General features: G+C 31.4%; 1 protein-coding gene across 1 annotated transcript; it reads right to left on the reverse strand.

The window, feature by feature from the left end:
* Window positions 1–14,181: 14,181 nt before the first annotated feature.
* On the reverse strand, window positions 14,182–15,069 carry LOC140435967 (uncharacterized). Its single transcript, XM_072524678.1, has 2 exons — window positions 15,026–15,069; window positions 14,182–14,914 (listed from the first exon to the last, which is right to left on the reverse strand). The coding sequence occupies exon 2, from the start codon at window positions 14,887–14,889 to the stop codon at window positions 14,182–14,184; it is 708 nt and encodes a 235-aa protein (XP_072380779.1). The 5' UTR covers window positions 14,890–14,914; window positions 15,026–15,069.
* Between the last annotated feature and the right edge of the window lie 3,168 nt (window positions 15,070–18,237).

The raw sequence follows: 18,237 nt of genomic DNA on the forward strand, positions 1-18,237 counted from the left end.
ATTTCTTGTTCTCAAAAAGTACTTTCATTATTGACAATATTGAAACATTTTACTATTAAAAGTCGAGAACAATTAAAAACCACGTTCATATTTATATGAAAGTGCTATAACAATGAAGGTATATTACTCTTTTTTAACAAACTTGGTATAGGACTTTGAATATTTGACATCTGATTCTTTCATTTTGAGTTTTAGGGCATGCAAGTTTTTATCAATAATACATTTTTCCCTAAACTGAATAAAAAAGTTTTCCATATGATTCCAAGGTTTTAAGACATACTGATATTATAAAATACTTGTTAATATCTACTGTATATAGAAAGTAAAGCTAATAGTGTAGTTTAACATACAGTTGAGTTCACGATTATTTACCCGTGCGTCATTAGTACCTGGCGAGATAAAACACATACTTTTGATCTAGCATCATTCTCTTCCACGCATGAAACTAAAGACAAACCAGCTACCGCCTGGTAGTACGTAAAAGCACATGTTATTTTTATGAACGCACTAGACCCAGTACATTGATATAGTTTAGATTTACCCATATCAAAGATATAGGTAGAAAAAAAGACGTTTTCATATTTATTTTAAGTACAATTTGTGACGTTTCTGGTTTGTGGCTGTCAGTCTGTTGAAGTTTTTGCTGTTTATTTGTCGAATTTTTGCATTTTAAAGTTTGTTTACCTTTACTTTTATCAAAAATAAGTAAGTTTCTGTGAATCTTTTCCCTTTTAGTTTTTTGTTTACTTTCATTGACGCTATACCACTGACAAGTTTTTAAAAGTTTGATTTTTACCAAGAATTTTATAATTTTTCTTTTATGGTCTTTACAGCTTTCAAGCCAATTAGTAGTTAATAAAATATACTTAGTCACATAGGTTTCAGTTTCAATTCAAACATAGGCAAATTACCCTCTGTTTCAGGTCACTGATATTCATCAATATAATATCAATATTCTCGCAGTTTTTTTGCCAAAATTTTGTGTGCTCTACGTCTTTCAGGGTAAATTTAAAGAAAGATATATTATTATTTGTTCCACCGTTTCTTTCAAAACATCCCGCGTAAACACACTTATGCGTTACAGAGGCCATTTTATCTAAGTTGTAAGTCCTTTTTTTATATAAATTTCGCTATAACTTGTCACAACACTTGTCACAGATAATACACCTATAGGGTAAGTTCGGCCCTGACACTACTCCTACCTCCTCGCAAGTCAGAGAGAGAATGAGAAATCTCGATACGGTTTTCGAGTAACGCCATCTAGTTGTTGATACGTGTTTCGGTTACCACGAGGTGAGCTATCTAGTGGGTGGTTTATAATCAATGGTTATGTATAACTAGGCTTCTCTCTTTTACTCTTCCAATATTTTTATTTTGTTTTCCGGGTCTGTTATATATTTACCATCCATAATGTATATCCTGTGATATTTCTAGCATTTACTTCCTTATTAATCCTTTAGATTTTTGTGCAGATTAAAATGCTCGTGTTTAGCTATTAGCTACTCTAGTTCTTCACACTTCGTTTTCAATCATATGTAACAAAAACATTAGTAACGTGGCCCTGCAAATTAAAGGCGAACAAAATGAAAAAGTTAAGAGACATAATTATCTGGGTATATTTGTGAATGAATAAAAAATATATTAACCTAGATATACCTAAGACCTAGATAGACCTAATATATAATCTAGACTTAAATTATGGTTTTGTTTCTAAAATGTTTCTTTCAATACATAGTACAAAAATTTGATGAAAGTTTTACTTTCTATAATATTTTATTATTTTATTGTACTTTAAAGTTAGGTACATTTTGATTTGTGACAGTTTCAAAAGATTGTTTCATATTTGTAATTGATGAACGTTGCTCCAGTTCTTGTTCAGGGGCCCCAAGAGGCGGAAAATTATACATTTTTAATTATTATCATCCATAATTCTCAAAAACCTAGTCCGATCCTGTCCACTCAATATCAGAACTGATAAACGGTAGCAGTAAAAAGTTGTTGCTTTATAACCAAAATTGATTCTTATTTACGTGGATTTCACTTAAATGTTAATTATTTAGATTAAATAAATATTTGTACTCACAGATTTTATACTTGTGGTGAGAAAAATCACTTAGATTCACTTTTTAAGTAAAACTGTAATTATTTTGATGCTCTTAACACCTAAAAAATGGGTTTATGTGGAGCTTGTTTTAAACCACGTTCTACTTCAGAGGTCGATATCAGAATAATAAATTTTCTTTTTTCTGCTCGTTTTATTATAAATAGACATTAAAGCAATATTATTATAGAGGATTTTTCAACGAATAATTTTCCCTAAAAATTTATTCAACTTCTCAATTTCTTTGGGCTACTACAGCATTCCGAAGTTGTAGGGTTCTTGAATGTTCGTAAGGATACGATAAAAACAGACCATTAGGTTTAGTTTTCGATTATATATTTTTTATTCATAATATTTATTATTTTTTGTTAACATTTCTATGTTATTCTTAATTTATTATCGACCTTTTTCTTGACCACCTATGACGTAGAATCTGAAGGCGCATTTTTTTTAAATGGCATCCCCATTACGCCTAATCAACGGATAATTTCCAGGTGAGATAATATTGAGCATAATTATATATTTATTTAAAAAGTTGTTTTGCAGCAGTTGTTTTTTTTTATTTAATGGTCCAGGCGGCGGTTTAGGATCAAATCAGTATCGAAGGTGAATGTTTGCAGAGGAAAGAGAGTTAGAAATGGCGTCATTGTGGATAAGTGATCTTCAAATTCTTCGAATTGTTCAATTAACTTTGATATTTCCATGATGTTACTATAGGTGTCGCCAGAACAATTAAGGCGTAATGCAGGGCATTTCAGGTCTGTTTTTCGGCATTCACACATAATTCCACAGTTTCCCTTAGATCTGCAGAAAATTTTCAGAAGTTCGGGGGGATGCTGGACGGGGGGATGCAAGTTTTGATTAGTATCCAAATTTTTTTGCGCTTTTTCCAGCCCTAGTTTTCCGGATCGCTGTGTATCGTTTGTATCTCATGCCGTCATCTCAGAATCATCTTTATTTTTACAGTATAAAGAGATGAAAAAACAGTTCGGTTTCTCACTGAGAAATAATCCTGTGCCGCCGGCTACTTCAGAATATTTCTGTAAAATTTTGTTAAATTTAAGTTTGCCGATCTTTTAAACTGATGATGTGTCACATCCTGAAAAAGAATGCAGAAACAACAAGTTTTCTGAATCTCTGCAAAGATGTCGCCATATATAAAACTTGAAGGACAGTATAATTGATGCGACTTACACTCTTTTGAAGGTTTAAAAGATTTTGGGCACACAACATTGGACTGCTTCCTTAATATTGTTGTAGGCAAGACAAATATATCAATGTCGTCTGCTAAGACCAAAGAATTTTTCTTTGAGAAAATCGGAATTTTGTTGCGAATCGGAAATTCGTTTTGTCGTTAAACAACCAGGAGATTAGAGCACGCATCGGAAAAGCTACATCCACCTTCAATCGGATGGGCGCCTTTTTCAAGAGTAACAACCTCTCTCTTGATACAAAAGTAAGAATGCCATGCTACGTCTTCCCTGTCCTTTTTTATGGTGTTGAATCTTGGACATATTATGCGAAATGAATCCAGATATGCTCTCCTTCAAGCCATCCTGCAAGGAAAAATATTGGGAAAGCGAGGTCCAGGAAGAAGAAGAACATCTTGGTTAAAAAACCTCAGAATCTGGTTAAATACAACATCTGTGCAGCTTTTCTGTGCTGCTGCAGGTAAGATAAAGATTGCCATCATGATCGCCAACATTCGTAACGGATATGCACAATAAGAAGAAGAAGATATATACAAATTTGTAGTGAAAATTATTCTTTAAAAAACCATCTATAATATCGCTATTAATGTCATTTTTTTACATAATTTTACAATGGCTAGAAAAGGCCCAAAAGAAAATTTATTCAAATATGTTGAGTTATTTTTGTTAATTACTTTTTTATTTTCCGTTTTACGATAAAAAGTAGTAAAATAAAGTTGTATACAGTTTAGTTTGGTACAAATAACGTTTATTTTAATTTTCTATAGGGTTGCTAGTTTAGGAGATATAGTACGAAAACCCTTTGCAATCCTTTTTCCAAAATGGCGGCTGACGGACAAGCGTGGCGACCCCACAAACTTAAGCATAAGCTTAATCTTACTATCCCAACACATCAAAAAAAATTAAATCGCTTCCTTTAAGAAATGCACGCTAATGCCTAAAGAATATAACATTTCAATGGAATAAAAATGATCTCTACTTAATGTTTTTAAGTTAATACATACTATACTACACATTTCTTAGTGTAATTTCTTAATGATCAACCATACACTCAACGTTCTGCTTCATATGAATCACAGATTTCGATAGGTTCGAGTTTCAGGCTAATCGATATCGTCTTCAAGCACTTCGATTACCATCGCTGAAAACTTTTTAATCGAACAAAACAAAAACTAAACATTTCCTGTTTGAGCCTGATGAATATTCAATTAGACTAAGATTTATTGATATTATAGGTATGGGCAACATTAAATTTCTTTCCACAAATCTTAACTATTGGATTATCTTAATATTGGATTATCTTGTCTTAGAAATTAATGGCGAAAGTCAGCATTATTAAAGACAAAATCTTAATCTGGTAAAAAATGGATTTTTAAATTGTTAATATGAGAAATTTATATGTAGATATCTTACAAAAAAAATCTGCACTCAAGAGAGATACTTATATCATTTTAGATTTTAATTATGGGCAAAGAGCAATAAATATTTTGAATTTTGAACTTTGAACACTATAGTAGGGTTCCTACTTGGAAGAGTTAAATAGAAATTCATGCGAACCGTTTTTACGAAGGTTTTCCATCCATATATGTTAGTATGTTTGTTTCTATTGATGTTCTTTGCTTTATTTCGTCAATACTTCTATCTATTCTTGTTACTTTGCAGCATCTTCGCAGGCATTCCATCTCTGTTGCTACTTTCTTACTGCTGTTTTTTTTTGTTTGTAATCCAATTTTGAGCCCCATATGTCATAATACTTCGCACTAATGTTTTATAAATCTGTGTTTTTGTTTTCATATTTAGGTATCTATACCACAATACTGAGTTAAGTTGTCGGACTGCTCTTCTTGTTTATCCTAATCTTTGCTTAATTTCTTCCTCTGTTGTTGCCTTTTTCGTGATTATAAACCTTAAGTATTTGAACTTATCCTTTCCTTTGATTGTTACGTTGTCGTCAATCTGTAGATCTTCTGTGTCTTTTTCACTTGAAGATAGGTACTCTGTTTTGGCGAGGTTAATATCTAGGCCAACCTGAGTATATTCTTCTTGTAGTTTCTTCATCATGTAACTGATGTTACATGGTGTTGTTATGGTGTTAATCTTAACGTGTAAAATCCTCCTGATGCTGTAGTTGATCCTTTCAGAAAATTCACGATCACAAAAAGGATCAGAAAAGATCCTTTTTAAGATTATTTTAAAATTGATTTTCTTTGTATTGAATGACAGACCACATTATTCGCTTATTTTCTTCTTCGATATTTTCTGCAATAAACTCGGTACCACTTGCATATCGATTATTATAAATAGAGTGACCATTAGTTCTTCGTTCTGTTGTTTCATTCCTAATGGTTTTGTTAGTTATTACTTTTAAAAAGGACATTAAACAATGCTGATGGCATAGTATTATAAATATTATAGTCTATTGCTTAATAAAAGCTTTTCCAGAAGCAAAATCTAAAAATCATAAATCAAAACATTCAGAGGCTTATACATCCTTTAAGGTAACTATTGATTAGTCAAATTTCAGAAGTGCTTGACAAACAGACATCGGGCTTAGTGGATCATTGCTTTCTGAAGTTTTTTGTCAGCAAAATGATGCCACTACCAACAATGCAACAGTGAGTACTTTAAACTGAGAAATCAAGAAAACTCAGGTAAACACTTACTTAAGGTTCACCAAAATGTTTAATTAAAGGGAAATTGTTTTGACACAATTCAAGAGGAAATTCAGCGACACAAAAGAATGCACTGCAATATTAGAAATCTAAGGTACAACTTGAGAACTATAATGAGTCAAGGAGAGCATGAGATAGTAGCTATTTATCTTAAAAATGAAACTGTATGGAAGGAAAGACATAATATCGATCACATGGTTATAACTAAGGTTTTTGAGCGTTCTTCTGAAGAACTAATTTTGAGTAATAAGAAAGTATAAATTTTGTGTGTGTATCATCCTTCAAAATCTTCTGTGAAGCAATTTATGAATGCTTTTGAAAAGTTTTTGATATATTTCTAACGAGAATTGTCTTGTTTTTATTGCAGAATATTTTAGAAATTGAAATTGAACCACGTCGATTATCATTGCGCCAAGCCTTCGACATTTGCTTTGATGTCTTCTTCAGGGCTTCCAAAGACTCAGTCTAGCCCCCAGACACTACTACACTAATCACTAACCAAAGCATTACTGGTACTAAAAACAGAAGACGGTTCATTTATACTGTCGTTGGTGACGTAGTTTGGGTGGAGGTTGGCGTTGGGGTTAGCGGGGGTATTGACGTGGGAATGGCGCGGGGCTTATCGCGAATATTTCTGATAGTAGGATTGTGATTGACGCGTGGAGCGGACAATATTTTCTTTATGAGAGGTCTCTATGTCGAAGGTAAGCGTATCTCTTTTATTGAAACATTTTTTTTTCTGCGGCATAACAATCCTATATGTAAGTATAATATATTTAAGGAGCGCATGAAAATTGTATAGTTTAGGCCAATTACGAAATGTACCATATTATAATAGAAAGAACTGATATTGACAACTTCTAAAGGCGCCCGAATCGTAAAAATGGTCTTTGAGGGCGCCGCATCTAAGCTATAAACACAAAACATTGGATACTATTTTTGAGCTATGTGCGCTTGCCTTTGATTATCTGATACCTGATACCTGAGTTGAATTTTGTTGTACTCACTGTCTTCGTTATGTAGAATTTTGAGGCGCAATAATCCTATGATATAATATAACTGTATTTTGTTGTACCCATTGGCGCTGTTATGTAGGAATAATCCTTTATGCATATTGTAGTTAAGCAGCGCAGAAAACTGTACCTGTATATTTTAGACGCTGGAACCCTAAAAAGATTTTCAAGCGTGCTGTACGTGGCATATACACTATTATCACAAATCTCTGAGTGCCATTTTCGATGTGCGCTGAAATTGGATTATCTGATACCTGATACGAGTTGTATTTTACAAAAACACCATGCTCAATTGAACCAATAAATCACAATCAAACGGCGAAAGCTGAAGCAAATAAAAACATTTTTCAGGGGAATGCTAATTCATTAATGCAAATGCATTTTTAAGGTAGCTACATCATATTTGAGTAAAGTTTCAAACAATTTTCAGCATTTAATTTGTTTATGGATAGATGCTAACGAAGTTAAAAGGCACACCGGCCCGCTAACCGATTGGTCCAGTGTGGCTTGTGAATAAAGATATTTCCATTTTATTCTGTCACTACAGGAAGAAATAAAACGTACATGTGATCTAGCAAAAGTCGCCGCAATGGAACGGAAAGATCGCCAAAACATGGAAGGACTCTCAAATTTCTAAAACGAGGTTTCAACTGCTTAATATTCTCAATACTGGAATACGGTTGTAAATCTTTGACCATACGACTAGCTGAAAGAAGAAATGTATATGCTGCAACAATTTCCCACAAATCGCCAATAAGATGGATCGACCAAATTACAGGAAAATGCAAAAGTCATATGCATGAGTTAAAATAAATGACTAGAGACAGAGATCTTTGGAGATATACAATTCACGACATCACGATGACCACTAAACTGCCTTCGATGTGGGGGGGGTCAGGATTTAAGAGAGGTTATATTCTACTATATGTCTTGGTTTACATCTGAATATGTTAAAAAATGCTGCTATAATAAGATTAAAAGCAAGCAAAGCTTGTGTCTAGTAGTCTTGTCTACGTAGTCTATTTTTAAAGCCAAATTGGGTCTGTCCTATTTCGGCCTCCAATGTTTAATATATTCTACAATGAATAATGTTTACGAATATTTTTAGATTATTAGAAAAACTGAAAAAGACAGGAAATAAATTCAACATTTGAAAAACATTTAAAACAACAAACACTTTGAGATCTATTTTATCTAAAACTAAACCTAACAATGAACAAGAAAGAATAAATAATTGTATTTATAAAATACCTTGTGAATGCAATCAGTTTTATTTAGGTGAAATATCAAGGCCAATAAATGTTAGGAAACATCAATCTTATATTCAAAATAGAGAATTTTGTAGATTGCAAATATTTAAACATGTATAGAAAAATGTACATAGGGTTAAATGGAACGATTCAAGTATAGTCGTAAAAGAAAGAGATGGTAAAATGAGAGAAATCAAAGAAGCGGCTCTAATTATGCTAAATGAGACCAACTGTGTCGCAAATTCCTCGGCAGAATGCAGTAGGATCTGGTTACACATATAAAAAGAGGAAGTTAATAAAAGGAAAATACCACTATTAGTAAGTCAGTAACATATCAAGGATACATCATTTATGTTTTCTAAATTACATACATATAAAATCAGAATTTGGTGTTTATTGAAAGTAAACTAAATATAAGACCAAATACTTACCATGTCGGGATAGTATTTTAAGAATTTTTCCTGGTTTTTTCCTCATGATTTAGTATGGAATCACGAACAGGAGAATTTTACTGTCATTATAGCATTAGGTTGTCTTTTTAAAGACAAATCACATGCTATGATTTTTTCTGACGGATAGTCTTAAGTTAAAGTTGATTTCATGTACTATTGGCAATATCATTTTAAAGTCGTCTTTTTTAAAATGTATAACTTATGTCTGAATTGTCAATAAAAATGAGTCAGACAAAATTATTAGAAGAATTTTTCACCAAGTAACAAAAGACAAAATTTGTTTAATTTATTAATGTTTGTATTTTGAGAACGATTTCCGAAGTGGAAATTAAAACGTCAATAAACTTATTTTTAACTTTAATTGTGGCTTATTTCCATTAAAACAGTAATTACTAAAAAGATTTTTGTTATAACCATTTTGTTTTCCTGGCAGATTATATACGTATCTTTTATACCATTTTCTTTCTTCTTTTATTTCCATCTCTCAATCCTAAGTTTCCAGCCAAATTATCAGTCTTATGTTTGCCAACTTTAAATAAGTAAAACTAAATTCATACTCGTAAGAATATTATTCTAGAACGAAAATAAAATCTTGTATCGACGTCCTAATATTTCACATATCGCTTTAAATAAAGCTTGAATATAACTAATGGAACACTAAAAAATAACTTTATGTAAATATAAAATAAATTTTTAAAAAATATTTTGTCAAATGATTTCTGATACATATATGATTATCTTTAATATAGTTGTATGTATATAATAATAACTTTTGCTCAATCTTGACAAATCGCTTGTTATCGGATTTCATTCTGAGGTCATTGTCATACTAAAAAAAATCAGAGCAATAATTCCTGAAACATATTGAAGCATAGATTGTAACAAGATGCAAAGTACCATTTTTCTTCGAAACAGTAAATTATTTTGATTTATTTGTGAAGTTTGATCGTTGGTTAAAACTCAACCGAAAAAATACAGAGGGTATTACTAAAGAAGTCAACCAGACCAAAACAAAAGAAGTAACAGTTATTATACAACTAAATTTCGAAATTACAGTAACAACTACTTATAGATCCAAAACTATATTGTTCATTGCGATATTAAAGACTATCAGGCGTGGTATTAAAAAGTTACGTCTACATCTAGTCTTTTAATCACAAATCTGGCAACCTTCTGTCAGTATCAGTGGATGAGAGCATCAGGAGGATACTCCTACATCCGGTCTTTTATGGCTTTTGATAATGCCTTCTGGAATTGTAAAAGAAACGTCAGCAAGAAACAACTCCAGACCATGCCCTATAAACTGAGTAGAGAAAGAAAATTGCAAGAAATCGATATTACAATAACTACTCAAAGTTTCTGCATACTACGTCAGAAGAAGTATGTAATTGTTTAAATCAATTAATAATTATTGACAGCTAAAAATCGACAATTTAAGATCGTTTGCAAGTACACATTTAGAACGTGTAATATTACCAAGATTAAGGGACTGACGATAAGTACGATTTGTGTCAGATTTAACACGCACTAGTTGTATTCATAGAGTGCCTCTAACATGCAGAATATTGATTGAACAATCGTTAACAAAAGACACTAGATAAAACAATCAAAATAATTAATTTTATAAAAGCTAGTGCTTTAAATTTACAGCTGTTTGTTCAGTTGTTACTTTTACCTGTAGAAGAACGTTGGTATATTGCGAGAAATGATTTTGTCAAGATTTCGTGAAATGAGAGAATAAATAAAGTAATTTTTAACAAGTTCGTTATGTATTCTAAATAAAACATTTACAAATTTTCAATGAATGTGTAAATTACCTTATTTGTTCGATTTATTTTCATATTTAAACGTACTTAACACCAGTTCGAAAGAAAAACATGTTACCATGTTTACCGTCGAAGATATAATGGAAGGAATTATAGTGAGATGTTAAACTTTCAAACTTTCAAATAACTATGAAAACATGAATAGTATCCACACATTTAAATTATCTTTAAAGAATTCCAAAAGATATATTTCTCAGACATTATTAAAAGGGAAAAAATACATATTATCTAGATACAATATATATATATATATATATATATATACATTTATATATAGGATCACTACAGGAGCAATGTGACCAATTTTTGACAATAGAGTTAGAAGACTCTAATGTTTTCCAGAGCAACATTTAACAATAAATACGGAGGAAGCTACAGCTACCTGAGAAAAGGAATGCCAACTTTTAAAACAAATAAAAAAGGATAATACTAGTGAATAATAAAGATAAAAAGTAATGGCATATCTCGAAAATAAGCAAACTAAAAATAAAATAGGTATATCGGTGAAAGACACAACCGTTGAACTTCCTCGGTGGTTGTTAGTTCCTGCCCTGGAAACCATCAGGGTCTTCTATTTCGATTGCTTCAAATTTGTCGCATATATATATATATATATATATATATATATATATATATATATATATATATATATATATATATATATATATATATATAAATAATATAGTTCCAAGAGTAAAACAAAGATTTAATGAAAACCATGTCAACGCAAATGGTGAACTCATGGCTAATCTCTGTGCTTTTAACGAACTGAGAATCCAGTATAAATATACATTTGAAAACAGGGGTGCCCAGGGGGCACAAATCTATGATGGATTTTATAGTCACTCCAAACTTTAAACTCACAGACACAGACACAGGGAGTTAAACAATGTACCAAAGAAGGCAAAGAAGATACAGCTGAAACAAATAGACGACATCGAACATACAAACGCGAGCTGGGGGAAAATTAAAAACAACATTGAAGAAGCAGCAACAGAAGTTTCATGGAAACGCAAAGTAATACTAAACAAAAAAAAAACAACAACGATACACTATGGTTCAGTAAGAAAATAAAAGAGAAATGTAAAGAGAAATGAAAGGCCTACACGAAGTACAAAACACCTAATACTCCAGAATTCTGAAACACCTATAGAAGAATACAAAATGAAACAAAGCAGTTTTGTAAGAAGAACAAAAAAATAAACACTGGGAAAAGTTTACAAAAAGGATGGAAAGCGACTTCAAGGGTACACAAAAACAAATATCGAGATTCATAAGAAACCAACGGAAAGAAATGGCAGAATTGAAGAAATACAATAATGTACCAGCAAACGAATTGGAAGATACCTAGCGGAACTGTTTTAAGGCAAAGACAATAATAATAAACACAATAACGTATCTGAATTAAGACACGAAATAGAAATCAGGTTTCAGGAGGAGAGATAGCCATAAATTCACTCAAAAATAGAAAGTCACCAGGACCAGACGGAATAACCAACAAGCTTCTAAAACACATAGGAGAAATGATACCATCTACTGAACACCGCACTTAAGCTTGCCACGGAAGTCGTAACCAACAAAATCAATAAACTAACAACTTTATCAGATGAACAACAAGGATTCAGATCCAGAAGATCCAGAAGAGAGAAACGAAAGAAGAGCATGCAATATAGCAGACATAAATGGATGGGTGACAAAACGGAACCAACGAACACATTAGTAGAATAATAGAGGATAGGATAGTACGAATAGCACGAGATAAGTCACCAAATGGACGCAGAAGTATTGGCAGACCAAGAAAAAGATGGTACGATAATTTAAACAATTTAGGAGGCTAATATTGAAAAAGAAACAGCTTTAATATATATAATACACACACACACACACACATATATATATATATATATATATATATATATATATATATATATATATATATATATATATATATATATATATATATATATATATATTGTGACGATTGGGGTTTTTAGAAAATAATTTATAAGTTATATACTACATAATATTAGATATAAAAAAGTATTTGATTATTTTAATAAGTTATATACTAGAGAATTTAATAAAAATATATTTATGTGAGGGCATTTTTAATAAATTAGCATATAATAAGTGTAAAAGTTGTATTTTAACCCTTTGTTGCCCAAATATAGAGATTCAAGGAAAAATTCAAATATTTTTACATTTTTGGCATAAAAACATCCAAAATGAATAATATATTTTGTTGTTCTAAATGATTGATATTTACAGGAAAAAAACAAAAAATTGGACTTTTGAGTACCGTCAGGAAATACCTAAGTAAATATAGGGCATTATATTTTATTTGTATATTTATAAAATTATTTATTATTAACATTATCATTAACAAATAATTAAATATTGATAATATGATGTTACAAATTTATCTCATGATAAATCGCAAAATAGTTTTTTTTTTCATTGCAACACAGAAACACCCCACATGTGCTGCATTTACTGTGAGGACGTGACTGGATACCTTGGGCACTACAGTACTCACACCGGCCTCTATTACCTTCGTATTTGACCCAGTGGCTTCCCCTATTTCCTAAACGAATGTCGTCTAAAACGCTAAAGTTGTACTTTCGACGCTTCTGTAATGGTTTCAAGATTGTGTTTCTCTTCTTTGATTCACATTTGTTCATATTCAATAATCCTTGAGAGACTGACCTTCGAAACTCAAACGTGGTCATCTTTTCAATAAGGTCACAGTGTATGATATATGAATTTATAAATGCAATATCTAAAAATCCCCAAAATAAACGGTGCCACCATTTTTTTGATCTACGATTCATACCATACATAGTACGAAGTTGATCAGCATGATCTACCCCACCCATGTGACGATTATAATCCTCCACAACTACTGGACAACTTATGTCAGATTTTGTACCATCTTTATTAGTTCTTTTGACTGATGTCAGCTCGGTTCCGTGGAAGTTAGTTGCAAAATTCACGATTGTATTGTCATTCCATTTGAAAATACCTATGTTTGTGTTGGAATATCTATAGTCAAAGTTAGTCCAGTAACGGTATTGATGTGAAGTAATTATCGAAATAGATGATTTTATTTTTGCCCCAATGTGGTTTTGTTAATGACAACACAACACGTTCTCTAATCCATGGCGTCTAAATTCATTTTGCAGTTGTTCATTCTTGCCTTGATACACATCAAAATTTGAAATATATCCTTTTTGGTCAGCTAAGCACCAGATTTTATATCCTCGTTTTATAGGCTTCTGGGGATTATATTGTTTTAGGGTCGACCTACCCTTGAAACGTATCATACTTTCATCAACAGCGACCCTTCTTGTTGTTTTGTAAAGAGTTTGAAAATTCTGGTTGAGTTTTTCCAGAACTGGACGTAATTTATATAGCTTGTCTGTGTTATTTTTTGAATTTCCAAGTTATTGTTGCAATTAATATTTGCCAAAATTTTCTCAAGCGATTACGTGACATTGCATTAGTAACTAGAGGAATGCCTAAATCGAGACTTCCATTCCAGTAATGTTTCCAGTTCGGCAGTTGGTGATAGGCCATGAAGAAATTGATGCCAATGAAACTGAGGAGCTCCTTTTCCGGTGAGATCTAGTTGTATATTTCTCTGGACAGCGTACAAATTACTTTGGTAAGTGATATCGCTTTATGTGGAGCCAAGTACTTTTTATGAATACGCTGGTTGGTGTTTCCGAACTATCAAACAAATCCTCGACCACACCTTCCGCCTCCGGATAATCGGATATTTTGGTTTTAACACTACACTTCTTCCATCTACGAGCAGGTTGTTCTTGAACTTCATTATTAGCAGACTCTTCTACTTCAACTTTTGACAAACGCAGCTTTCTGTTTATAGTCGCAGTGTTTTGTTCACAAGATTTTCTTGAAGTGCACGCTTCCAACGATACAGTAGTGATAGTGACTGACTCAGTTGAAACGGTTGGAGAGAATCCAATATCTTGTAAAACAATATCCTGCTTCTCATCATTATTACCATCCAATTTATTTTCAAGTGTATGTGGATATAAAGAACTAGACTCTGTGGTATTATCTTTATCATTCACTTCACTTGAAATGTTCGGAGGCAGTCTAATATCTTGTAAAATATTCACTTTTTTCTCATCACCATTTCTTTTGAAATTATTTTTAAATCTACTTGGAAATAGTGAATCGAAGTCAGTGTCACTATCGTTATCACTTTCCTCTATATCAGTATCAAAATTATTATCTAAGGGTAAGTCATCACCTGCCATAATTTCATTGGCGATGTCTTGCAATTCTGTTTCAGAAAGAGGTTTGTTGTAAAACCATTTTATTTTTTTATGCTCCATATTCCTGACGGTACTTTTGTGGACTCTGAAACAAATAAGGTTTTCTTAGCTAAACCTCTTTCTAAATACAGAATATTTGTTTTCTGTGCATACTAGATATACCAATTTACATTATATATATACAATTAGAGCTTACCTTTTCTTGCGAAATGTCGAATACACGATAACAGTTAGGACTAGTTTGAAACTAACCTCACACCATGCACTTCAGAACGTAACTGATGAAATATGAATGCTAATATTACTTTTGCACATGCGCTGCATCTGAGAGGGAGAAAATACATTGGACTCCTGTGTACCGTCAGGCAGAAGCGAAACAAATGAAATATGTACAATATACACGAGTTCAAAATCTGTGGCACTTTAAAGTACCGTCGGGCAACAAAGGGTTAATGTTGTAAATAGATTTAAGTGAGCCATGTGACTAGGCAACCAACTATACATACTCCAAGTGTCAAATTAAGAATTATAAGGAATATAAAGTGGGGTTATAATAATATATTGTTTGAAATGTGTATTTTATTAAATTAGAATGTTAAGTTACTAATTTAATTATATATTCTGATCTGAAAAGCCTAAATGTAAACAAAATTATTAATAGAAAAGAATGGAATTCTCTGGATCTCCGGAGATGGCCATGTTTGCGAAATGGTTTGTTCCAGAAAATTCATACAAGTATGAAATAGAACAAATTGGAACATGATCTCTTACCAGATGGTTCTGGAATATCCAAAAGGATATAAATATCCGTGATTTGGATTCAAGATGGAAGTTTTTAGTCAGAAGTCAAGCAGTTTATTATGAAAGTTAGTAGATTAGTTAGTGAAGTCAATTGTTCACAGTTTTAGTAAGTCAGTCAAGCAGTTTAATAAGAAATATGAAAGTTAGTTGGAGATAGTCCAATTGTTTAATATAGTGAGTTAAATGAAGATTAAAAATTATGCATATATTTAATGCACATTTATAATTATACACAAATAATTATTGAAGATTATAAAAGTATATTAGAAGAATATTGGATGGACATTGGAAGGAATTAAAATTATATTATGATTGGAGATTAGTATAAATCAACTTATAATAATTGACCTATTGGTCAAAGAAGAAGAGGAAGCCCCAGAACAAGATTCCTAGATAACATCGATGAAGACATGAGAAATATGGAAATACGTGCTTGGCGGAGGAAGGCGATGGATAGGGACGACTGGAGAAAAATTCTTGGGGAGGCTAGGACCCACACAGGGTTGTAAAGCCAAAATGATGATGATGATGAATTTCACAAAAAACAAGGATAACTGAAGTACGAAGACATTCAGTAGTGATTAGAATCTATATAGTGGAAAACAGTTCATTTAGGCATTTAGTGAAAGAAAGGTACAAAATTTTGTTAATATAATTTAGTTAGTGTCATAACAATTTCAATTTTGAAGATAGTTTGTTTAAATTTTACATTGTCTATAGAATTTAATTAGTTTTATAAGAATATCAATTTAAAGATAGTTTATTTTAAATTTACATTGGCTAGGTTAGATATATATGTGTGTTTCATAATAGTTATAATAAAGATAATTTAAAAAAGTACTTACAAGCTAATTCTTTGAGAACCGCGATAAAAACCCTATATATTATATTATTAAAAATACTCATTGCTCATCATTCAAACAAAAAACACATCATAACAATATATATATATATATATATATATATATATATATATATATATATATATATATATATATATACATATATATACATATATATATATATATATATATATATATATATATACATGTATAATATATATATATAGCGTATTTCAGACTTGCGATGCAGTGTACGATACGGTCATGCAAACTAAATGAGAGTTTTCTTGATGTTGCGGCAGCAACCGTACGAACAACACAATCAATGTTCTCAATTGATTTTTAACAATTCTGTCACAAAATTAGATTTTTAGTACATATTAGAAGAAATGAAATTTTATTAATTACAAGGATAGTGAACAATTCCTATTTAATAACTGCCATAATGAATAATGGAATTTTAATAAGTTCATATTACTTATTAGAAATAGTAAACATATTTAATAACGTTTCTCATAATGATCTGATTAGTGTTAAAATCTATAGAGATTATTTTTATAGTATCGGTTCTGTTACTTCTTACGAGTTTGGATAAATTTAGTAATGGTGCACGTAATTGTTCCACGAAAACGCGGGCTACATTTTATTGTTTCAGAAATGCAGATAATCATTAATCTTACGAACTATTTTGATGAGTCATGGATGGTCATTTGTTCGTAGCCTGATAACAGGCTTAAAAGATCCTGCCGCTCGTGATCCACGTTTTGTCCTCATACATGCAGGATATGAAAATGGCTTTGTTCTTGGACCAGATTTGACTTTTCTGGCAAATAAAAGCACCCAAGATTACCATGACGAAATGGATGGTCCACTCTTCAAAAATTAGTTCAAACATAACCACATAACCGGATTCCTAATTTTCCAGAAAAAAAACCGTTCTGGTTATGGATAGTGCTCCTTATAGCAGGAAATTGAAGAGAGTTCCTAACACTGCTTCCAATAAAGAAGAAATAAAAACATGACTTCTGTCGAAAGATATATTTTTTTAAAGAAAATATTTAAAAACAGAACAGTTGGAAGCTGTCAACAGTTATAGGGAAAATTACAATCGATATATAATTGAAGATATTTTGATCAACACAATTTGAAAATTCTTCGCCTTCCGCCCTATCACTGGGAGGTCAACCCCATAAAGTTTGTATGGAGCGAAGTGAATAGATATATTGCAACCTACAACAAAACTTTTAAATAAGAAGAAGTTAGTAGTTTAAGTACTCACAAGTTACCAAAAAAAAAATGAAAAAATTATATAAAATACGTATTAGGAGAAGAAACGGACGTGTGGAGACACGACAACATGATAGATTTAACAACCAATTAACATAAACATTGGTAGGATAGACAGTGACAGTGATTATATTTGTAGTGACACGGACGAACCTGATGAACAGTAACGTAGGTTAATATTAAATAAGTAAGTTTAATTTGTAATTTAAAAATATCTTATTTACTCTTTACTTTTATTTATTAAAAATAGTTCCTATTTCCCCATTATATTATAAAACAAATGCAACAAACAACTTCCGTACAAATTTTTATATTAGCTACGTATAAATAAAAAACTTTTATAGTGTTGACGTTTGACTATTTTATTATCAATCAATTTTCAAAACAATAATTCAACCTCACAAGGGGATTAATAAACAATTGTCTTTCGTTACACAAAATGATGGAGAAAACCGCCTACCTGTTTGTTAACGATTTG

Source organism: Diabrotica undecimpunctata, chromosome 3, assembly GCF_040954645.1.
Source record: "Diabrotica undecimpunctata isolate CICGRU chromosome 3, icDiaUnde3, whole genome shotgun sequence".
In the NCBI taxonomy this organism is placed as follows: domain Eukaryota; kingdom Metazoa; phylum Arthropoda; class Insecta; order Coleoptera; family Chrysomelidae; genus Diabrotica; species Diabrotica undecimpunctata.

What these genes read in the sequence shown, in the direction of transcription:
- LOC140435967 (XM_072524678.1), bottom strand. Translation starts at nt 14,889, where the DNA reads ATGGAGCATAAAAAAATAAAATGGTTTTACAACAAACCTCTTTCTGAA.